The sequence below is a fragment of the Emydura macquarii genome, unplaced genomic scaffold (assembly GCF_026122565.2).
Source record: "Emydura macquarii macquarii isolate MOO-44397 ecotype Brisbane River unplaced genomic scaffold, CSIRO-AGI_Emac_v2 contig_1876, whole genome shotgun sequence".
Taxonomy (NCBI): domain Eukaryota; kingdom Metazoa; phylum Chordata; order Testudines; family Chelidae; genus Emydura; species Emydura macquarii.
Genome location: NW_027132013.1, coordinates 21,973,038 through 21,997,493, shown reverse-complemented (window position 1 = coordinate 21,997,493; position 24,456 = coordinate 21,973,038). Strand labels below are relative to the sequence as shown.

The following is a 24,456-nucleotide window of genomic DNA, read 5'->3' as shown; positions in this document are numbered from 1 at the left end:
AACTGCGTTCAAGCCATCTTTATACATCAAAGTAGTTAAAAAAAAAAAAAAAAAAAGCACAAACATGACGTTTAAAAAATTCTTTTCTCATCATCTTTAACTATGCCTCATTGCTTACTTAGTGTGCCAGATTCAATCATTAACAGAAGTTTCATGTTCACCACTCAATGTCCTTTGTTTCAGCTGGGAACAATCTAATACAGATGCCAAGCTGCACATCTCTCCTTGAATTCTCTATGTACAATCCATTAAACAGTATGTTTATTGACATTTGGCATTGCGCAGATTCCCATGGCAAAATGTAAGTGGTGTAGGGCCTGTATTTATACATGACTTCTTGATTCCTTTCCACAAGACACATACCTCTAACGTGGCATTGCCCACTGGGGCCTTCCTCTTCCTCCCTCTTGTTTGATCTTATGCTTCAAGTGCTCTTTTGCACTTTCACTATATGGACTTTAGTTGCTTGCAGTTTCTAATTTATTGACAGTGTGTTATCTAATCTACCTATCCACATAGTCTTTAATTTGTGTTTATTTAAATGTTAGTCTTGAACAGTCGCCCTGGCAAAAAGCTGAGGGCATTATTCAGCAATGTAAGGAATGTAAAGCCCAGTTTGCTGTGTACTTCCAAGAGTCCCTCAAAGCAGCTCCCCCTCTGGCTGTGTACGTGTACACTCACAGCCTTCCCAGCAGTGAGCTCTATGTAAATCCCCAATATGAAGTGAACTAAAGACAATGCAAGACCAGTGTTGCCAATATGGAAAACTCCACTATTGAAATCTGCTTTTTGGGGCCAGACTTTGAACAGTAAACATTAAAATAAACAAAAACAAAAAAATCATGGTTATAAATTGTTCGGTTATCTGTTATTTGTTATACACAGATAAAGATACATCTTCTCCTCTTTAAGGTGAGAAATAGGTACTCATCAGTTAAGGCAGCATCTGTAGATGCAACAAGCCCAACTGTTCCAATAGGAGTCATCCCAATCTTTTCCTCCATATGTGGTATGAGAGAACATGGTGGGATTACAAAGCCTTCACCAACAACATACCTGTGGTTTGAAGAGCTCAGAACAGTTGGGGAAGAAGAGTGAACCCATTGCGTAGGACCCTGACCAACCCGTATGTGCTTCAGAAGTGGCTCCAAAATACGACACTGCTTGCTCATCCTATCAGACACACAATATGACTTATATTTTGGCATTTGATGCATCAAATGGTTTTTCTCAGCAGCTCAAAAAATTGGAAAGCAACATGACTTCTCTTCACACACAAACATCCTTGAATGGAATAGGACATTCAAAATGGAAAAAAAGCATTTCCCATCCTATCCTGTCCATACAAAATGAACCTACTCAGATTAATCTCAAAGATATTCATATGAAAAACTCCTTTCATGTAAATTTAAAATAGGGATCAAAACACATCTTATAACTAAACTCTCAATGCTCCAACTATGGAGCACCAAACAGTTCTTCCATGATTTTTAAACTCAGTCTACATCTTCACCGATGGCAGCAAATTCGCCACCGTCGGATTGATCTATCCGATTGATTGAGTGGTCAGTGAAGACCTGCTCAATCAATCCAGAAGTCGATGTGTTAAAATCACCCCCTCAAGTAGCACAGCACGGTGAAGATGCCACGTAGAAGAGCAGTTATGAAGTCAATGGGAGTCTCACAAGCTACTCTGCATTGCTTGCGTAACTCCCGTCGACTGCCACCGAATTTGAAGGTAAGTGTAGACCAGGCCACAATCTTACACAATTATGTACGTACAGTACTGAATACTAGTCAGTCCAAGAAGTTGTTTACATGAAATTTGCACTGTAAACTATAAATACACAGCATATATTATATAAGAGTAAGAGGGAACATTTGTTACCATATAAAAAGAACCTAATTTCAGAGCTAACTAGCTTAATAATTAACTACATCTGAAAGAAGATTGTACTGCTGGTAAAGAAAGTCAACATGGCATTTAAGGCCTCAATCCTGCAAACATTACATGTGTGGTTAATTTTAAGTACATAATCCTGATGAAGTCAGTGGGATTACTCATATGCTTAAATTTAAGAAGAAGCATCAATCTGCAAGACTGAAGCCTAAATTATTAAAATACCTTAGACAGAAGAGAGTTTAATATAAGAAATTAGTTTCATTAAAAAAAATATACTGAACACAAGAAAGAAAAATTAAACAAACAAGGAAACTATCACAAGGTGCTACACGGAAGTATCTAAGATTATGGAAAAGTTGTACATTCTACTGTATTTAAGAAACAATATGTGTTTATATAACATACAGACTGTTGAATTAAGGTTGAACACAACCTCAGCTTAGGTATTTGCTGACCTTTGAGTGCTAAATTCTCTATGTTTTTTTGTAATTTTTTTGCAATTAATGAAAAACAAATTAACAAGATTAATCATGACTTTTTAAAATCACTTTTAAACAATAATAGAATAACAATTAAATTTATTATAAATATTTTTGAATGAAATCAGTGTATTTGAAAATGTAGAAAAACAATTACAACACAGAATAAAAAGTGTACAGTGCTCACTTTATATTATTTTATTACAAATATTTGCACTGTAAAATAGGTAAACAAAAGAAATAGTATTTTTCAATTCACCTCATACAAGTCTATTCAGTCCTACTTTTTGTTCAGCCAATTGCTAAGACAAACAAGTTTATTTACATTTATGGGAGATAATGCTGCCTGATTCTTATTTACTTCTTATGTCACCTGAAAATGAGAACAGGTGTTGGCATGGCACTTTTGCAGCCCGTGTTGCAAGGTATTTATGTGCCATATATGCTAAACATTCATATACCCCTTCATACTTCAACATGTAGGCTCTAAAGTTTCACAATATTTTGTCTGGCTGCAGTTATGTAAAAAAACCCAAATAATTCTATATTTGTAAGTTGCACTTCCACGATAAAGAGACTACATTACAGTATTTGTATGAGGTGAACTGAAAAATACTATTTCTTTTGTTTACCTATTTTACAGTGCAAATATTTGTAATAAAAATAATATGAAGCACTATACACTTCGTATTGTGTTGTAATTGAAATCGATTTATTTGAAAATGTAGGAAAACATTCAAAAATATTTATAATAAATTTAATTGGTATTCTTTTATTGTTTAACAGAGCAATTAATCGCTACTATTTTTTCTAATCCTGCAATTAATTGAGATTATTTTTTAAAATTGTTTAACAACCCTTGTTTTTTGTTTTGAATATTAAGTGTTTGAGTTTTTAATCAGAGTTGACTGGTTTGTTTGGATTTTTCTAGTTGCTTTTTTTATCCTCTGCATCTAGGTGAAGAATATTGGTGTAAACACTCAAGAGCTATTGGCCTGATCCAAAACCCACTGAAATGAATGGAAAGACTCCCCTTTACTTTAATACATTTTGGATCATGCCCTCTGCATTCCCCATTTATCCAGAGTTTGTTACCACCACAGTAAGATGCCTTCTTTAGAACAACAGAGTGAGAGGAATGAGATATAAATGAAGTATCCAAGCTCAATCTACTAAACCACCATGACTAAAATCCCATGCAGTTCCAGATGATTCTTACCCCAAAATTGAAAACTTCATTGTAGCAATCAGAATATCTTAAGTACCAGGTAACATTGTAACCCTGGGAGGAATCACAAGCCTTCTCATCTCCTTCAACTACAAGAAAAATAAGACAGAAAAAAATATAAATCCTCATATGCCAAGTCTTCTCTTAAGTCAGTGGTCCCCCAAACTGTGTGGTGCACCCCATTCGGGAGGGCCATGGCGGAGCCCGGGCCAGCCTACACAGGGGACAGGGACGGCGAGCACCACTCTGCCCCGCAGCCCTGACCACAGCACCACTCCTGGCCTCAGCTTCCAGGAGAAGTGCAGAGTCCATTATGCATAAAGGGGGGGAGGGAACGACATAAAAAGTCAGGGGACCACTGCCCTAGGTATTAATGGACCAGTACTATATGTAATGTTACTCCCCTGCCCAACTACTATAAACAATCAAGAATAACATGTTTATTTCAAACAAGAAACCACCAGCAGAAGAGCAAAAAGTGTGTTCTTCTGAGACAACCACTATTGTTCAAAACAACACAAGTGACCCATATGGAGACTACAATTCCATTCATTCTGATGTTACAGGATGACATCTGGGTGCCTGAAGATTGTTTGAAATTATTCTTTAACACAGTAAGATAGGATGTTAAAGCAAATGACACACAATTCTTGTAAAGCAGCAGGCAACAAACTAAATGGAAGCAGCATTAACCCCTCTCAAAGACTACAAACTCAAAATACATAAAAGAATTTAAGCCTTAGGTACGGACAGCGTAGCTCAGAGTAAATATATAGAAAAAAACACTCTGGTGAATTCCTGAAACATTTTAATATAGGGTACTTCAAAAGGGCCCATTCCATTGAATCAGTCTGACATGAAGGTCAAAATTTTCCTCAAAAAGACAATTCGCTAACAAACAGCTTGCAGGATCAGTGATCCCATAAACACTTTTCAAGCCAAGTTTCTGATCTCAAACCCTTTTGGTGTCTCAGCTCATTCTCTAGAAGACTTTGTCCCACAAAAGACAACAGTTCAACACAGCTTTGAGCCTTAATTTATAACAGCACAGTGGGAATGAAAAGGGAGGCTTAATATCTTCCCTGTGTAAAGAAAACCTCATCACAAGAAGTTGTTTCAAATCCTGTTCCCACAATAAAACCTGGTAAAATAATCTGATATTAAGAACATAAATCTCACATATTAACATGACAGGCAGAGATTACATGGTACAATGAAATGAATACATCTGTTTTTGCAAAGAACAAAAAGGATCACACAAGAAAAGAATAAACAAACTATGAGAACACACTACTCTCCTGTACTTCTAGACCAGTGTTTCTCAATTAAATTTGGCCACGGAACCCTTTTGAACTCGATAAATAATAGCGGAACCCCCAAACTCTTAACAGTATTTTTACATATGGGGCCAAAAAAAATGTCGAAATAAGCAAATTATATAGACCTGTACTTATGAAGGCTGCTTGCCACACCAGAGATGTTCATCTCAGGCTAGAAGAGGGCTGGCAATTCTGTGCAAACAGTCACTTGCAAATATAAATAGTTGCACATTGCCCATTTCAGTTAAACATAAATGGTGACTAAAGTGGCTAGTTTAGCAACCAACTCTGGAGCCCCTGAATGAGTAGTCACACTCACTTTAATCTACTAAATCAGTGGGACTACTAAGCAAGAGCTGACCAAGAAGTAAGGGCTCCACAATTGGGCCCTGAAGTATGAAAATGAGAAAAGAATGAAATGTCAACTATTGGAACTATGAACCTTATTGCAATTTATTTGGGTATAAGTATAAGACTCAGACCCTAAGCAGTCTATATTGTATGTAGGCAAAGTATAGTCTAGTGGTTAGAAACAGAGACCAGGAGTCAAGTCTCCTGGGTTTTGTTCCCAGTCCTGCCTGTGATTCACTATCTAATCTTATACAAATCACTTAAGATCTCTACCTCAGTTTGCTCATCTGTAAGACAAGAGTTCTCATTTGGGAACTGGAAGGCTTTAATTTGCGTTTGAAAAGATACAGTGTGGTCTACTGGATTGGGCATTGGACTGGGAGATAGATGTGTCTTGGATTCTACTGACAGCTCTGCCACTAACTCCTTGCGTGACCATGGACAAATATTTCAATTCTACATGCCTCTGGTTCTTCCTCTACCCCGTCTGCCTTGTTTATTTCAACTGCAAATGCTTCACCATCTGTCTCACAACCATTACTTACAGCCCTGATTTCTAGACACTGCTATCATGCAAATAATTAATTATAACATTTATACAAAAATAAAGAGGGTCAACTACTAAGACTCTAGGTGCCCTTGCCATAAATTTTTAAAACATCAACCATCCCTCTTTCCAACACATCTGCAAGGCTCACCTCTACAGCGGCCTGCATAAATAGCCATCTTGCAGGCTGCTATAAAGTTCAATAGATTTGAGCTATTTTGGACTAGTGAGGCAAGCCTATTCCTGAGCTGATGGCCCCTCACAAAGAACATTGTCATCAGCCACCTCTTTTAAATCAAGGCAGAGGTAGGTCAAGGCATACATTTTTAATCGAGAGAGTAATTAATCATTGGAACAATTTACCAAGGGCTGTGGTGGATTCTTCATCAATGTCCATTTTTAATTCAAGAGTGGATGTTTTTCTAAAAGATATGCTCTACAAATTATTTTGGGGAAGTTCTATGACCTGCGTTGTACGGGAGATCAGACAAGATGATCACAATGATCCCTTCTGGGCTTGCAATCTTTGAATCAAATGTCTCCACTGATTGCAAATGTAGCAATACAGCATGAAGAGAGGTAGTCTCCCCAAGTAACAGAGTATCAAGTCTCATTTAAGCATTTATATATCAAAGACAGCATCTTCCATCCGGAAACCAGTAGGTAGCCAGTGCACATCACTGAGCATCAGTTACCTGTGATGCTACCAAGTAATAACAGTTAATAGACAGGTTGCTGCATTCTGCACAACCTTACATTTCCAGTTGACCTCAACAATATCACCATGCAGAGTAAACTGCAATAACCCATGTTGAAGCAACAAAGACAAAGATCACTGCAAGAAGGTCTGCATTTGGAGGGGGAAAAAAACTGTCAGTCTCCTGGCCACACAGAGATGGTAAAGAGCTTTCATGGACACTGCTGCCATATGATCATCTAATAATAGCTGGAGGCTCCATACAACCCCCAATGAAGGTGGGTAAACAAATGGTGGGAACATACCCTCAATCAAAAGGAGAGCGATCATCCTCACCATATTATCCAGTTGTTTCCCCCAACCCAATGGTTGCACCTCAGTCTCACCTAGATTGAGCTTCAACCAGCTAGCTTCCACCACTGCCCCAATCTACCTCTGACACTAGCCTAGACTTTCAACAGCATGGCTAGATCAGGAGACAGTGGTAGAACAGAATGTTATTAGCATACTGAAAACACTGCAGCCCACATCTTCTCAATAACCTTCCCAACAGCCCCACACACACTGAACAGGAGGGGAGACAAAATTGATCCCTGCAGCAGTGCACATTATGTTGCCCAAAGAAAAGAAGCAACTTTTCCATATCACTTTCTGGGAGTATTTAGACAAGAAAGAATGAAGCCACCCAAGAGCAGCACCATCCATTCCTACTGCAATCTGCAGCAAGCCAACACCACCTCTTAATAGCATTAAAGGCTGCTAACAGAGCAAACAGCATCAGTATGGACACATGATTGCTAGCAGATCATCAATAAATGTAACCAGTTTGATATCTTTGGATACATGACAGTTTTACCAGCACTTTCATCCAATTATTTCTACATTGTGATGATTAGGTTGAGTAGAGACTACTATAAAATTCAACAAAAGCACTTACACCGCAGAAAAATTGTTGTGTTGGCGAAGAGTATCTTTCCAAAATGAAAAAACTTCTTCTCCTGCCAAGATAAAAAAGAGAAGAGGAAGACAAGAGGATGGCATTGCACCATTTAAAATAAGTAAACACTGCTTTCTTTCACCCAGAATTTCAAGCACAATAGTCAAGAGAACCCAAACCCTTAAGAAGGGACAACTAGCCTAACTGATTTACTATTTATCACTCTTCCACCCCTAATTTCAACATATCCCGCCAAACCTACAAAAAAGATCTTGCAAAGGTGTTCTATTTAAAATCAGACTTTGCTTCTCTGTGATATACAAAAAGGGCCTGGGCTTTGTTTTTTAAAAGGAGTTTTACCCCTAGAACTAACAGTAACTCTGATCCTCTCTAATTTTGTTGGAAGATGTCAAGGATGTCTCAGAGAACGTGAACTTTAGTTTTCACAACTTGGCTGAAAGAGAGAAGCTGATTCTTTAACAGAGAGATCCTTACACCATGAGGTTTTAATCACTAATGTTAAATAGGTATAAAAATACAATTTAACAGTCTGATTAGAAAGCCGTCCTCTTCCCAGTTGCAGTTTTCATTTTCTAAACTCTTTTGAGGTCAACATTTCACTAGCACCAAAGGCAACAGAGTGTCTTCTGAGCTATACAGCATCTGATTTTCTAATGCAAGACACGAAGAGGGGGGAAAAGATCTAAAAAGTTTTCAGACCATCTACACAAGTCGAAAGAAAGAGGGGCACAAGCCCAACTTTGTTCCCTCTTGAAGATCACCTTAAAACTCTAGAACCACGTTACTCAGCAAAGACAATAGCGAGATCCTCATGCATCAGGATAAAAGCCCAACGCTGCAGCGAGAGAGCGAGCTGTTGTTGACTGCAGCACTAGCCGGGACAGGCTGTACTCAGCGCGCCGCCCGCCGCAGCGGCGCTGCTTGGGCTTTTCTCTGCCACTGCCAGGCAGCCCCGTCATCCTCACTCTCGTTCAGCCCACGTGCCACCTCCTCCTCGCGGCCCGGCCAGGCAGGGAAGCAGAATCCTGCTCCGCTCTGGGGGTGCGGTCGGGGAAAGGGAGGGAGCCGCTGGGCAGAGCTGAGGCCGCAGCAGGGGTGGGCGAGCGGCCGGGGGCCGCAGGCCTTTGCCGGGCTGCAGGAAGAACTAGCAGGGCCGGCCCGGGCGCCCTGTCCCGACGAGCCGGCGGGGACAGCGACGCGCCTCCTGCATCAGTCACAGGCAGCCCCGCGCACACGCTGCCCCGGGCGGGTTCCCCGAGACGCCCGCAGCAAGGAGACCTCCGCGTCTCCCTGTGCCGGGGCCCGCCGGCGATGGCTCTCGGGCTACGCATCCCGGATCTGCCACCTCCGGGAGCCGCCCGCGGGATCCGGTTTGGAGCGGGGAGCGGACCCCCGGCCCGCACTCACCATGGGCACCGGCAGCCGCCACTTGGAGAGCTGGGCGGCGCCGGCCGGGCACGGGAGCAGCTGCAGCAGCAGGGCCGCCACCGGCAGCCAGCGGAGCCGCCGCCACCAGTGCCGCGGAGTAGCCATCCTGCAATAGCGCCAGCTAGCTCCGAGCAGACTCGACGGCAGGGCGGGGCTGGCCTGACGCCTGGGAGCGGAGGGACGGGTGGGTGTGTCCCTGACGCCAGCGTCGGGCAAGGGGCGGAGGGGAGGCGTGCGCTCCTCAGGTAGCATTCAGGCGTCATCACATGAGGAGGCCGAGAGATGACGTCACTCTTGCTCTGTTGATGAGGTGGGGCGAGGTGACATCATCTTGTTGCATCCCCGTGGGGACCCAGCAAGCCATGCTGCATCATCCTGGTGCCATCCCGACACAAGTTCACCTCACTGCATTGTGACTCGAGGCCGTCATGGGGCTGTCATTGCACCAAACCTTCATCGATTTGCACTGGTCCCATCCCACCATGATAAGAGTTATTACATCACAGCATGGCTTTGATTCACTACGTGGCGACTTTGGGGCATAACCATTCGACTAAAACATCAGGTCATGTGTGCCATGCATCATGATGATAGCCTGCTGTGACACCATCACATGTTGCTATCTTACATGTTTTGCCACGATTATTGCACTTCAGTGTCCTTGTGACATTCCCCAGGGTATAGTCTGGACTGCTAAACAGCTGCAGCCCCTCAATTCTCCAGCCTGGGGTGCCTTTTACACTGCTTTGCTGTGAGAACAACAATTCCTGGCCAATTCACATGCAGCCTCCAGCATGCGAAATCACTCACTCCCAGCTGAATTATATGGATGTTCTGGCCAGTCACTCATAAATTGCATAACAGGGCAACACCCGTAAATTCTTAGTCCCAGACTTTGTCCTCAGAAATGTGTCTTGTACTGCTCAGCACTCTCCTTCTGGACAATGCAAGCTCATAAAAAGCCCCTCGTTTCATCTATGAAAAATGATGTGCACAAACCCTATTACCTCAAGTAACCGGTGTTCCCAAGTGTTCCCATACACAGTGATGTAGATTGTCACAGTCATCTAATTGTGTCACATGATGAGGCGATGCAAAAGTTAGTCCAACTACAAAAACTAAAAATAGATGAGCGCAATGCTATCTGAGGGTGTGGGCAGATTTTATCATCATGCTTTTCAAGCCTTTGAAGTGGGAGTTGTTTTCTCAAGTTTTTCTCGGTATGTATACATTTCAGGAGAAGGGACTGTTTTCAAGGGATTACTGTAAGTAAATCACACTCACCACCTTCTCGTTTTCTCCCTTGACACATCTTTTTGAGATTGTATTGCGGAACAGCACTGACATATAATTTTGGTGCATATTTATTTTCTTTTGGCAATTATTTGGACTTCACTAAAATTGTCTGATTTCCAATTGTACAAAGACGAACAGAGCTTAACAATAAATTAAAATATGAAAATTCCATATGCAGATGCATTTACAGAAAATGGTCTCCAAAAGAGTAAGAATTGCAGCTTTAGTTGTCTTCAAGTGAGGAGATGAAGTCTAATTTTAGATCCCATTAAGGGGCTTTTGACTACCCCAGAAACTGTCACCATTAAAAGATGGGTGTAGCAGGTAGGATGACCAGATAGTAAATATGAAAAATTGGGATGGCGGTGGGGGGTAATAGGCGCAAATATAAGAAAAAGCCCTGAATATCAGAACTCTCCCTATAAAATCAAGACATCAGAACACCCTAGTAGCAGGATGGGAGAAATTTGCCAGTCACCATAGATTTTTCTTTTTTAAAGTACAAACCTTATACAGGGAACTGAGTCCAACCCAGGTCAGTGATGACCAAACTTGTTACACTCTGAAAAATGTTTGGTAGGGACACTGTCCATTTCCTAGTGGACGAGTGACCACATCATAAGAACTACCATCAGATACGGAACTCATTGGGAATCACATCAGAGATATTAACAAGTAAATGATCATTTGAGCTGAATCCCCCTCTGTCTCTCAAGGAGGGACCTCCGGGGCAGGCAGAAAAAACTTGCCCCTACTGTAGTTGCTCTATAAATAAATTGTGGTTTGAGAGCTGAAGGGCTGTCAGCCTGGTGATGCTGTCAGCATTTAAATAAAAAATGCAGACTTATAGATGTTTGCCAACTATTTATTTTCTAAATACCTTCTCCATCTCCACCCTGATAACAATTCTCTGTGGACTACATTAATGAACATGTCAAGCCATATTGTCATTTGCAGTTAATCTTTACAAGCAAATTGGCATTCAGACAATTGCTGACTAAAGAAGAACTCAATTTCCCAGAATCCTTTCAGAGAAGGTGGAGTCAAAGGCTGTCATTGGCTGAAGGCTTCCCTCTGTGATTGGTACCGGACAATCGATAGTGAAGGTGAGAGGACATTAACAAACAGACATGGATCAAGTCAGAGCACTGTAGTTCAACAAAGCTGTGCGTGTAATGGAACCAAATAAGGAAGAAGAATGCAGGTAAAAAACAAATAATTCTGCAGTGGCTACCTACAGGTCTGAGCTGACAGAATAGTGCTTGGCTGAGAGGAAGGGAGGGGTAGGGAGGGAAAAGCACTTTTTCTTCTAACACACCCTTTCCTCATTTTTAATTTTACTTTGCAGACTGTTAATGGCAGTTGTCACTTGAGCACATCGTTCCTTTAAAATACGATAAAAAATGTTATGAGCCAAATATTTACAGTATAATATTGAGAAGGCACTGAAAATAGCAAGCAAACATTGATATTAGCAGACAACATAAAGAGACAGAACTTGACACTCAGATTTGTAAAAGCCTACATTTTCCCATGTTGATGTCTAAAGATATTGAATATGTAAAGAATGTTTGGTAACCAAATTGGTCCACTTTCATGGAATTGACAAACAGAATAGCATAACTCCTGCCCCAATAGGTCCAATAGTTCATAATCTAATTTATTATGTAACGTGATGAAATGGGGTACTAAAGAATGAGAGGTGGATGAGATGAAGAAGGTCAAGGGTGACCACAATAGAATTGTGCAGTTACTCAGTCTAGGCATGTGCGTTGCTACATGGTTCATTTTAAAAGCTGGGTTCTTGTCCAAACTTTTGGGTGCTTGACTTTGCAACCTAAATAGCATTCTTTTCACATACGTATTTTGTATGTAATTTCCTAGGGGGTTTTTTAAAAGAAAAAGACTTAAAAAATTGTTTTTATGTGCAGATGTGTACTATTTGTAACCCGGGAAGTGGGCGGGCGCAAGCTAAAGGCCCCTCCCCATGAAAGGGAGGAGTCACTGGACCCAGGACACAACTAAGCGTGTGGGACAATTAATGAAAAAAGGAGCGGGAGTGGGGAGTCACAGGTTTAAACGAAGGGAACCAAAAGAGGACACCGAGCAGAGAACCCCAGACAGTGCCCACTGCTCCCGGAAGGTGTCAAGGGAGCCAGTGGACGCTGCCCAGAGGAACTCTGCCCGGATGCATGAACGGACAGAGGAACAGAAGCAGGTCCCATAGTCGCAGAGCGCCCCCCTCCCGCCAACCTCCTCTCCCTGGTCTTGTAGATGGCCACTTTGGCCAAGGCTAGGAGGAGATTGACGAGGAGGTCCCGCGACTTTATGGGGCCACGGATGGGGTGTGCGTAGATGAACGGGTGCAGCTGTGAAGTGAGGCAGAGTGGCCTCCCTCTAGTCCAGAAAGGGAGGAACCTTTACACTCCTCCACCTTGCCTACCTCGCAGGAAGTGCAGGGGCAGGGCAAGAAGTATAAGAATAGGGACCTGCAGCTCAGTTGTGGGCAGATATCCCTGCCAGAGTGCTAAGCCCTCAGTGAGGTCCAGAACAGACTCGTCCTACTGTCCCAGGTGAGGGAACACACTGGGGACACACCAGGGGAAGGGCTGCCTGACCGTGAGCCAGAATCTGGTGGTGACAGAGCAGTGTCAGTAGAAACGAGTAGGAAGTAGCCCAGGGAAACCAGACCGTGGCCCAGTTGTGCTGCCAGGACATGGGGCAATGATTTAACATTCCCTTGCTGACACCATGGTGGGATCACCTGCCATGGCTAGGGCCCTGGGCTAGGACCCAGTGGAGCAGGGTGGGCCCAGGTCCTCCTACCCCCTGATGCTGGCCCACATGTGAGGCTGGCTGCATCCTCACCTTAGGCCAAGAGCCCGCCTCAAATAGTTGTTGCTTGCCCCAGTCAGGAGGCTGTAGGCTTTAGCCTGCTTGTTTGCTCTGCCCTACCCAGAGGTTTGGAGCACAGATTATTGTTGCTTGCCTCAGCCAGGAGGCTGTGGGTCAAAGACTGCATAATTACTTGGCCCACACTTAGGAGGCCTGAGCCCTAGACCTTTGATGTGTACTCCAACCAGGGGCCCAGGCTATCAGCCGATGGGCTGTGTGCTGGGTCCTCCGTTGGAGATTGGAAGTGCAGAGTGGGCAGTTCCATGACCACAAGTCAGACCACCCCAACAACATAGGGATAGATTATCAAGAGGACTTAGATGTTGCAACTCCTTGATGCTCTTCTTCTCAATGGAATTCACGGGTGCCAATTTAAGTGGCTATGTGTTATATGGGGAAAGTTAGACACCTAAGAAGGGGATTCATAGAAGCCAGCAAGGAGTCACATAAGCTAGCCAGCAGTAACACACAGAGGAAAGGGGTGGGGCTAAGGACCCATGTCCACAAAGGGACTTAGGCACCTACCTCCCACAGATCTAGGCCTTAGGCACCCGAATAACAGGGCAGAGGGAGGTGCTTATTGCCACTGAGGATTCACAGCTGTGAACCTTTTCCTGGAGATAGGGCTGATCTGGCTTCAGTGCCTTTCTCATGAAAAACCAGACAGAGACCAACCCTCACCCAATTATATCCAATAGATCACTCACCTGGGATACAGGAAACTGGATTCAAGTCTGTGCTCTAAATCAGACAGAGGGGGATTCAAACGTGAGTCTCCTACATCACAGATAGGTGCCCTAACCACAGGGTTACTGGGTATACAAACACCCCTACCAGCCCGAAAAATTCCTGATCTGCTCGCCCCAGCTGTCGTTTGTTTTGTTAGGAGTGTTCTGAGCATGTCTGCAGGATCTGGCTCCATAGGGAGTTACGTGAAGTTTAGTTTGAGATCCTGCTGGGGGTCTTAGGTTTGAGCTAGGGTCCTGAGCAGCTCTGCCACGTCAGGATACAGGCAGTTTTGGTATGTCCACCAGTGGAAATATAGGCACCTACAGGGTTAGGAGGCAGCTGCTTGGTGGTTTTATGAATGTCAGTGGTGCCTAAATATTGGACTTAGACATCCAAAGAGGCAAAATCCTAAATCTCTTTGTGAATCTGGTCCTAACTACATTAGCTGGCAGTAGAAGATGACTTCTTGGCAGGGAGGGGATGGGCTGCTTGGACCACCTGCCAGGCCTGGGAGAGTTTGGAAGGAGAGCAGCTAGTTTTTCTGTCACCCCCAGCTCCAAAGATGGGCAAGCTCCTTCCCCATTTGGCACCCCTACTGCAGGAAGATAGACTGTTGGGGCCATATGGTGGGTCTGCAGAGGGTGTGAATGGGGTCAACCCCCAACCTAGCTCTTCTCTTCCCCCACACCCCTACTACAGCTGCTGTAGCAACTCTTGGAGATTTAATTCCTGGTAGAGTATGTGCTGCTGCAGCTACTTTGGTGGTGGTGTGAGCCTGCCACTTTAGTGTTTGTGTTATTTTCGTGTTCGTGTTATTTTGACATGCTGCCAGAATTTTCCTGAGGAAGACGAGCAAGGGAAGGAAAATGGTGATTTTCAAAAGTTTATATTTCAGCAAAGCCTAAATTATATTTCATGGGTGTCACAGGGCAACAGGCCACAGAGAAAAGGTGGGGGAGGGGACTTGCTGCCTTTTGGTGACTTGCAGACCCTCATCTTCTGGGTGCCGAGGCCTAGCCGCCAAAGTCAATCGTCTGGGGCCATAGTGCCCAGTGTCTATAGCCTTCGGTAGTAGCACTCAGTATTCACCATATCGGGCAATAGTGCCTAATTCCTCAGGTGGTCGCCGCATCACGTAGTAGTTATGGAAAGGGGTAGGGAAACCCAGGCCCACCCTACTCCACTGGATCCCAACCCAGAGCCCTGTAGAACCAGTAGCCCTGATTTCAGATTCAGGTTCTTTTTTATCTCAACAAATGCGTTCCCTGAGTCACTTCCTATCCTTGATTCCAGCTCCAGCAGTTCCCCAGGGGGCAGTGGCCACCTGCCTCCCTTTGTATCTGCGGCTGACTAGGGTCCTACAGTGAACTCGGTGTGTTTGACCTCCGCGGCCTGGAGCCCCAGGAGCTTCCTGGCAGGAGCCTATAGTGTGCATCTCCTCTCATCCTCAGTCAGCCCAGACTGAGCTGAGCTGTTTCCTTTCATATCCTGCTTCCAGCTAGAGCATGCCCAGCAAGGGTGAGGGAGCATAGCCTCTTGAGCCCACAGTGAGTGGTTACCCCTTGCTAGGCCAATGCAGAGTTGGTACACCCCATCACACACCCTCCCCCTCAGGATAGAACCCAGTGAGGACTCTCCCACTTCTTCCTCCCCTCCCATCCAAGAAAATAAGTTCGTTAGCATGAGCTCCACCTGGCTGGTGCAGTACCCAGAATTCATAAGGCCAGAGAGAAAGGTGCCACTGCATTGTCCAGGTGTTGGTATCTTTCATGGTATTGATCCACTGAAGGGGTGCACGGTCAGTGATTAGCTGGAAGGGGTTCCCTAGTAGATAATACCTCAGAGCCTCAATTGGTCACTTCACATCCAGGGCTTCCTTTTCAATCATCGTGTATTTGGTCTCCCAGGGGAACAGCTTCCGACTTAGGTAGAGTATGGGATTTCCGCCCCATCTAATTTCATGTCTAACGACTCTGTCATGGAAAAGAATCACACAGCTACATTTTAGAGTTGGATCGGGTGCAGCTTTAATTGTGACACACACACAATCACATAACCATAGCTATGGGGAATACTATAGCCATAGAGAAAAGCCAGGTGGCTATAGGGAAGTCAAGCAGCATGTCTGGATGCTGGGCAAATGTACTTCACTTGGCTACCAGATACAAAAGACTTATGTAGGGGTTGCTTAGGTTCATTTACATGTTGATCGTATAGTGGAATTTGATTAACAGTTTATACTTAACAGGAAAGACAATTATATGTACAATGGGGTATGCCAGATGTTTTCACAGGAAAGACCAAAGAGTCACTTGATTATACAATGTGGTTATCAGGTACCTGGCTATCACCCAAAGATGGGTGGCTACACAATACATGTTAAAATGCTAATTTGTATGGAGTAACTTCCTATGGGGCCAGGAAGACAGGGGGGCATGTACCAATTCTTATCAGAACAGGAGATGTAGACATCAAAAGGGCTAGAGTTCACAAAAGGAGTTTGCATTTAGATTGTGGTCCTGAGACATCCTGTGGGATTTTAGCATCTTTATCTCTAGTTTGGGGCATCCTGTCAATGATTTAACCTGAGGGCTTCCATCACAGTTTAGGCTACCCAGTTTCAGGCCAGGCATTCTATAATCAATTCTATGATTAATTCTTTGATTCCACAACTCCAAGCCCAACTTCGGAGGCATCTGTCTGAAGGATAAATGGTCTTGAAAAGTCCAAATGACACAGGATTGGCTCCCAGCTTAGTCGCTCCTTTAGGGCCTGAAAGGCCCTCTCACAGTCCTTGAACCACTGTACTTTCTGCGATTGGGAGTTCTTCATGAGATCCGAGAGGGGATGGCTATTGTGTTGAACTCTGACACAAAGTGTCAGTAATACCCTGCTAGCCCGAGGAACTGCCTTACTTGCTTTTTGGTCATAGGGACCAGCCAGTCCCTCAGGGTTTGTAGTTTGTCCACCAATGGTTGCAACTGCCCCCTTCCCACCTTGTATCCCAAGTACATCACCACCTTTTTTCCCAAGGTGGCACTTAACCCAGCTTCTCTGAGGGCTTGCAGCATGGTGGTGAGGTGTAGTATGTGGGTCTCCAGCTGGAGCCATAGACCACAATGTCATCAATATAAGCAACCACGTACTGTGTGTGTAGCTGCAATAGTTGGTCTATCAGCCACTGGATAGTGGCCACAGCCCCATGTAGCCCAAACAGCATGGTGATGAATTGGTAAAGGCTGAACGGCATAAGGAAGGCTATCTTACCCCAATATCTTGAGAGATCTGCCAGTATCCAGCATCAATATAAATTTAGCACTTCCTAGCCACTTGAGCAGCTCATCTACTCTTCGCATTGGGTAGGCATTGAAACACGAAATGGCATTGACCTTCCGGAAGTCTATGCAGAACCTTACCATCCCATCAGGCTTTGGAACTAGGATGATGGGAGTCTGCCGCACAACCCCCAGAGCTAGCATTGCCTTCAGCTCTTTCCGGACCACTTCCCACATCTTTTTGGGTAGTGAACAGTGATGGTCAGACTTCTGTCCTGGACTGGTGACTATGTAGTGACGGGTCACACTTGTCTGCCTGGGGCAGGGTGACAACATTGTGAGGAAGGCCTGGACCAATTGTTGCAGCTGTAATGATTGCTCCTGTCTGAGCTCATGTCTGATTGACACAGGTGTCGGGTCAGTGGGGATACAGCGTGATTAGCACGCCTTTTCAGGCCTTCCACACCTTTGGGAAGTTGACATGGTATGCCTGGACATCCCGCTATCTCCCGGGCACCTGGATCTCATAGTCTACTGTGCCCACCCTCTGCATTACCTCGAATGGCCTCTGCCATTTGGCAAGTAGCTTGCACTCTGATGACAGCAATAAAAGAAGGACCCTGTCCCCAGGCTTGAAGGTCTGTAGTTTGGTCCACCAGTTATACCAGAATTCTTGGGTTTGTTGTGCCTGTAGAACATTTTCCTGAGCAAATCCCCCAAGCCTTTGGAGACAGTCCTGAAATTTCAAGATATAGGGAGCCAACCCTATGACCCTGAACTCTTGCTCTTAGCAAGTCTCCCGTAGAGGAGTTCGAACCAGGAGAAACCCATGGAGGCTTGGGGGACCTTGCGCACAACAAACAATAGTGTGGTTAGCAACTTGTCCCAGTGCCATGGATTGTCATCGACAAACTTCCTGAGCATTGCCTTCAAAATCATCGCCTGTTGAACCTCTCCACCAAGTTGTCAGTTTGTGGGTGGTATTCCGATGTTTTGAGGGCTCAGATGCTCAGCAGTCGACACAATTCTGCCATCAACTTGGAGGAAATATTTGTCCCTCTTTCTGTTAGGATTTCCCTGGGTATTCCAACTCTGGCAAAGATCTTGAAGTTCTGTGGCTATGGTGGGGACTGTGGTTGTACGCAGTAGGACAGCCTACCAGTACTGGGTTGTATAGTCCACTACTACAAGTGTGTGGCAGTACCCTGACCCCCTCTTCTCCAGGGGTCATACCAAGTTGATGCCAATTCTTTCAAAGGGCACCCCAACTACCGGGAATGGTATTAGGGGTGCCTTAAGTATCCATCTTGGGCGGCCTGCTGACACTCTGTACACAAGGCACAAAAATCTCACACTTCCCAGTGGATGCCAGGGCAGAAAAATCTCAGTCACTCGCTGCAAAATCTTCTCTCGCCCTAGGTGTCCAGCTTAAGGCACCGAGCGAGCTAGGCATAGCAGGCCCCAGCAGAACCTCCGGGGCACTAGTTGTTTCCAGAGCTCGTCTTGCATCTGGGGGGTCCTTGGCCATGTGGTACAGCTGTTCATTATGGACTTCGACACGTGGCCCCTGAGGCACACATTGGTCAGTGTCTCCCTCCCAAGTTTCTTGTCTGGAAACTTTGGACCAATTGGGTTGATCGTCTGAGAGTTGCAGGTGCTCAGTACCTCCTAAGATCAGATCCACTATGCCTTTGGGAGGAATAATTACTTCTGAAGATAATGGGGAAGCACACGATGGCTGAGCAGCGGAATTTATTACCTCTCTCAACAGGCATAGCCGGCACTCCCCTCTCTTCAGCCCTGTCAGCTGGACGAATTATCTCTCAGAATGCTAGTAGTGCTAGCAACTTTAACTTGTCTGTGGCTCAGTTTTGTCATCTGTACAATGGAGGTAATGCTTACCACAAGGGTATTATGAGAACCAGTTAATATTTGTCTTATACCTTGAAGATGAAAAGTGGCATTTAAATCCTAAATATTGGTATTATTGTGAACAGACACCAGAGTCAGTCTAAAGATTTTCTAGGCTCCAAGTAATTAAGCTAGAATCTCTCTCTCTAATCCTACCCCAAGAAGAAAGAATCAGGAGCATATGACTGAGGCTAATTTAAGGCCCTCAGAAGTGTGAGGACCTCTTTGGTCCTACTGCTGTAAAAAAGGGAAATGGCATGTAAAATTGCTTTTTTTCCCCCCTTCCACTCTTGTTGCTGTAGGGGTGGCAAGAGAAGGCATTCCTGAGTTTCTCCTTCTCCATTTCCCACCTCTAGAAGTGGACTATGAACTGAGTTATTGAGACTACTATAGGACAAGTCACCTCAAATTGCAGAACCCCAAGTAATTATTTGTGCTAAAAGTCAGCTCTTTTAGTCACTGATTCAATGGCGTTTGTCTAAATATCAAGGCTTATTAAACAGAAATCATTTAGTACTCAAACCCATAAGAATAATTCATTTATTCTAGTACAAAAGCTCAAAATGGTTCACATCTAATACTCTTTGTATTTCAGTGCTACGTAAATTGTAATAATTTTCTTTAATCCCCCCGATCTTGTGCAGGGGCTGTCATTATTGATCATTCAAGAGGGGTTTGGGAAACAGATTCCTTAACCATTCTCTGTTTTCTCTAGTGTCCAAGATGAAGCTGTGGACAAAAGCAACTTTAAGAACTGCAACCACATTGCTTTCTACAGGTAGGGATGTGGGCTCCAACCCATGTGTATTTCTCACACAGGACATGGTTGATTTATTTCATTATACTACACGGACATCTATAACAAGGGTTCTAATAAGGGACTATTTTTTTAAATCCAATAATACTGAAATTAAAACAAGAAATAAATCACAGTTCATAAGCATATCTTAGTTCAAAGCAACCAAAGAATATACAAAGTTTACCAGGTCTTGAGAATGAATTTGACTTTTAAGGAGAGCTTTCCATTCAACCATACCATTTTTTGGAAATAATTAGTATATTCTAAATAGAGATGGGGTCAAACTGAAATCTCAAATCCAGGACATCTCGTCCTCCACAAAATTCTAGAAAAGTCTGAATTTGAATCTCTATATCTTAACAAGCACCTATAGTATTTACATTTGGGTAAGATTGGAGGGGGTGTGTTTTCTGGATATTGTTCTTCTGTGGCACAAAATGGCAGAAATCTCTCAAGATCAATTGTTCTCCTGAGATTTCTGCCCTTTGGAGGCCAAAGTTTTATAAAACTAGCTCAGACGATTTCTTGGGTGCTGAACCTGAACTATAGCCATAGTTTAATATCAAACCTGAACTCCATGCCCTATAATTCTGATGAAATTATTCCAAGTATAAACATTTCCTTATCATCCCTTATCTAACCAGAATCCGTTTTCCAACTATTATCTCATCTTATGTGGAGAATAGTAGTAATTGTCTCTAGTTGTTCTAATTAGCTAATGACACATCTGACTAAGGTTCTAATCTTATATATTTGTTTCTCTTCTGCAGTGAATTCCATCCTAATAATGCACAGCAGAAGAGTTTTTCTTGATAAGTAGTTTTTATATGTTAATTCCCCTCTTGGTCATGCTTTTAAAGACAGCATTTTTAAATGAGTCTATATTTCTCCACAGTATTCTAATCTATATAAAATACATATAAATTATACCTACATACACACAAAGTAATTGCTTCACCCACCAGTGAAATGCAGCAACTATTTACCAGTGCATATCAAGCCAGGAATATGACCAGAAGTGAAGTATACTTTATCTATCTGAAACTGAAGGGGGAAGTTAAGGAAGCAGAATATGATTGCCCAACTTGAAATTTGGCCAGGGCACGTGGGTTAACCTTATTATTGCAAAAACAATTGTACTGATATTTTTAGTGATTATGAATTAAAAAACCTCCCTTTTGTAACTCATACACATAAGATATATATAAACTTTTCAGAACAGGAACTATGTCTTTCTCTATCTTTTTACAGCACCTGACACAGCAGGAATGTAGTCCTGGTTATGGCTTCCGGGTGCGATAAATAATTAATAATAATAATGTCTCTAACAGTGAAAAAACAGCAATTAGCAAATTTAACTGGATTTCTGAAGGAAGCTAACTAAGAGTCTGTTAAAAAAATGCAACTAAAAGTAATGGCATTCTTTGAATTCCTTCATCTCAGATAACTGCATAACAGGTATATGAAAAATGCAAGACAGAGTTATCCTACTTAGTAAACAATTCCTATCTAATGTAGTATTCCCTAACATCATGTAAACCACGATATTTACAGAGGCCAACAACAATTCTCTCTTTGCAGGCGTCAGAAACTTCTGAATCCTCGGAAGTCCTTGTATCAAGCATTGTTGGATTCGGTTACATTATGCAATGATAGTGTCAAACTCCAAATAATTAATGAGAAAACTAAGGTGAGATCCTACCTACTAAGGGGAGTCAATGGTCAAAGAGACTATGAATTGGGAAACTGGAGCTTTGCTCTACTGACTCTCTTTAAAGCTGGGCTGATAATATTTGTCCACATTTATAAAGTGGTTTGAGATCCTTGGATGCAGGTAGTTCTGTGATATCATAAGATATTATCCTCACAAAAATGTCCTTGCTTTTACAGATATTAATTTAATATTACATATATTAGTTTCCTTTAAAGAAATTAATTTTTTTTAGTTTCTGTGATAATACCAAAAATCTAAACAGATGTCTTTTTACCTGAAATAGGTTTTTTAGGTTTAGGGTTTTCTCCCCCATTTCAAAATAACAAATTCCATTCTGTACTAGTGGAGAGAGAGCAAAGTGATTTCCTTTGTGTGTTGTAGTGCATGGAAATTGAAAAGCTTTAGCTATAATGATACCTCCTTTAGTTTTACAAAAAGAATTCTGCATCCTATGACATTTTGTCTGGAAAGTTTTCCTTCTCAAAATTTCACAAAAAAAGGAAGTTAAATGAGCAAAGAAATTTGCTATCTCATGGTTCTAGTGATTTCCTATACAAAAGATCCAGGATCAGCCAAATTCAGCCTTTCACTCTAATAGGGCAGCAAACTCTAGTGTATTAAATTAGCATATTAAACTCTCAGGGTGAGGAACAGCCTTATAGGAATCCCTACAGCTGACATTCCTAGTCACCTACAAGAGGCTGATGGTCATGCTTGAGGGGGGGGGGGGGGGGAAAGGGGGAGAAGAACCTTGTGACCACCTTCAGATTCTTGCATGCAACAGACACTACAATGGGGGTGGAAAGGAGTTATTTGGGATGAGATAAAAGTTTTGTGGCTTTACACTCCACTTTACATGTGTCTGAATTACAAAGATAGTAACCAAATTATAGGCCTACTGGGTAGGTAAATACTAAACATTTTTTTAATTTCCCACTGTGCAGTTCCAACAGTATAAACACCACTGGGAGCACTGCTATAGATAGGGCATTGACATTAACACAAAGCCCACCTAACCCTGCTCACAGCAATTCTCAACACCACAGCAATAAAAATGCTTCAGCCTCACGCCTGGTCTACACTAGAGTTCTTGCTGTTGGTATTGATGGAGTTGCACTGACACAATGGTGCCAATTTCCCGATAAATGCTAAAAGCCTCATGTTTGCATTTTTGTAAAAAATTCAGTTGTTTCATTGAGAAACTAAGAATATTTGTTTCTTTAAAAAAGTGAAATAGACCTATCTGATACAAATTCAAATGGATAGTGACTGTTAGTTTGTAGACCAACAACTGCACACTACACTGGATCAGAAGGAAGACAGATTTTTTTTTCCAGAAAATAAATGTCTGGTGATTATGAGATCCAGAATTTCTTAATTTAAATATAACATGATGTCTTTATCACAGTGTAGCACTATCTGCTACTGTACCTGTTTGTTTGTTCCCAGGTTCCTCTCCTAGTGGAAATTTATGCAATAGAAAGCAACATTTTCAGGCTTAAAATTAATGAGGTATCTCCTCTCAAACCAAGGTATGAAGTTCCTGATGTTCTCGTAAAAGAACCTAGCACTCAGAGGTAAGCCCTGGAAGGTGATAGTATTTTAGTTGCTTATACCTCTTCCTTCTCAACAGTGTGTTCTCTTCCCTCTCATTTTAGTACAATTGCATTTACTCTCACAAATATCAAGAACTTTCAGGGATAGAAAAAAAAATAGCTTATGAAGGTGAATTTGTGCCTGAGGATAAATGTTGCACATTGGGGAAGATGATATATCCTCATATATGTGAAACCTGTAACTATATGAGCTAGCCATAAAGTGGGCTAGTTGGTTAGTATCCATCATTTTGACCTAATGTATTGTCTATTTGTATTGAGAAAATAAAAACTATGGAGAATGTTTAAGGCAACTTTGTAGCCAGCTATTGCACTGTTCAGTCTATGGGCCAGATCCAGAAGACCTTAGTGCTTATTCAGAACTGAGTTATTGAAGAGAATGCAATCTTGCTTCCCTAGCAGCTTTAAGATTTGGCTTTATGTTCTACAGTTATTCTTATCTTTTGTCTAATTTGTTGTTTTATCTACAGTTAAGGGAAGGATTTCCACAGGTTTTAGCTATCATTTTTTTTTAAATTTGCCAGGCTCTCTCTATCTCGGAAAGAGGCAGGCATTCTGGTTTTGACATGTGCCAGTGAGGACCATAAGCTTCATATCACAGCGAATCCATTCCAGATAAAACTAGAGTCCAAGGGTGAGACTGTACTGAGCGTGAACGCCAATGGCCTGTTGTACTTCGAGCATCTACAACCGCCACCCAGAAACAGGTGGGATATCACCATATCCTATAGTGTACACTGTTTGTTAGTTTATCTTCAGCTGGATCACAAACAAGAATTCAGATCAGCAAAAATACTGCAGTCCCAGAATTTGTAATGCTACTGCTGTTGGCTCTGACCTTCAGAAGAGCGCCAGCACAAAAACTACAGCCAGATTCTGCCTTAACACCCTGTGCAATCCCACTCTAGTCAGGACAGAATTTGGTCCTGTGAGGCCACGTCCATCCTATCTCAGATGAAGGCATCCCAAACATTGAAGCCTGAATTCTCCCTCTGCTCCCTGAACTAGAGCATTTGCCAAAAAGGGTCTCTGATCTCCTTGAATCTTAGATGGCATTTTGGACCAGTTTAATTAAGGCTGTTTGAACCCATTTATGCTGCTTTTTTATCCCATTTATGGGCCAATTCTGTAAGATGCGCAGCACTCTTAATTCCTCTTGACTGTGAGGAGTTAAGGGTGCCCACTAGCTCATTTGATCAGGTCCTGGATTTTATCCACCCATTTTATGAAGGCATCATTCCTCGTATAGCTGCAACAGTTAGCACTCCAGCCCTGTTGCAAAATACCAGAAGAATGAGGAGCCATAAAGCA

The 24,456-nt window shown here is 42.9% G+C and overlaps 2 protein-coding genes across 5 annotated transcripts in view; one reads left to right on the top strand and one right to left on the bottom strand.

The window, feature by feature from the left end:
- The window catches only part of TMEM87A (transmembrane protein 87A), a 32,115-nt gene extending 23,020 nt beyond the window's left edge, over window positions 1-9,095 (bottom strand). For all 4 annotated transcript variants that reach the window (XM_067557921.1, XM_067557923.1, XM_067557922.1 and 1 more), the window contains exons 1-4: window positions 8,890-9,095; window positions 7,462-7,522; window positions 3,602-3,699; window positions 1,057-1,173 (exon numbers count right to left, since the gene is read on the bottom strand). In XM_067557921.1, the coding sequence (XP_067414022.1) occupies window positions 1,057-1,173; window positions 3,602-3,699; window positions 7,462-7,522; window positions 8,890-9,015 (402 nt within the window). In that variant the 5' untranslated portion in view covers window positions 9,016-9,095. The remainder of the gene's footprint in view (window positions 1-1,056; window positions 1,174-3,601; window positions 3,700-7,461; window positions 7,523-8,889) is intronic.
- Window positions 9,096-11,343: 2,248 nt separating this feature from the next.
- The window catches only part of GANC (glucosidase alpha, neutral C), a 44,554-nt gene continuing 31,441 nt past the window's right edge, over window positions 11,344-24,456 (top strand). Inside the window, exons 1-5 of the mRNA XM_067558141.1 lie at window positions 11,344-11,410; window positions 19,732-19,794; window positions 21,397-21,505; window positions 22,979-23,106; window positions 23,670-23,852. Of these exons, the coding sequence (XP_067414242.1) occupies window positions 11,382-11,410; window positions 19,732-19,794; window positions 21,397-21,505; window positions 22,979-23,106; window positions 23,670-23,852 (512 nt within the window). The 5' untranslated portion in view covers window positions 11,344-11,381. The remainder of the gene's footprint in view (window positions 11,411-19,731; window positions 19,795-21,396; window positions 21,506-22,978; window positions 23,107-23,669; window positions 23,853-24,456) is intronic.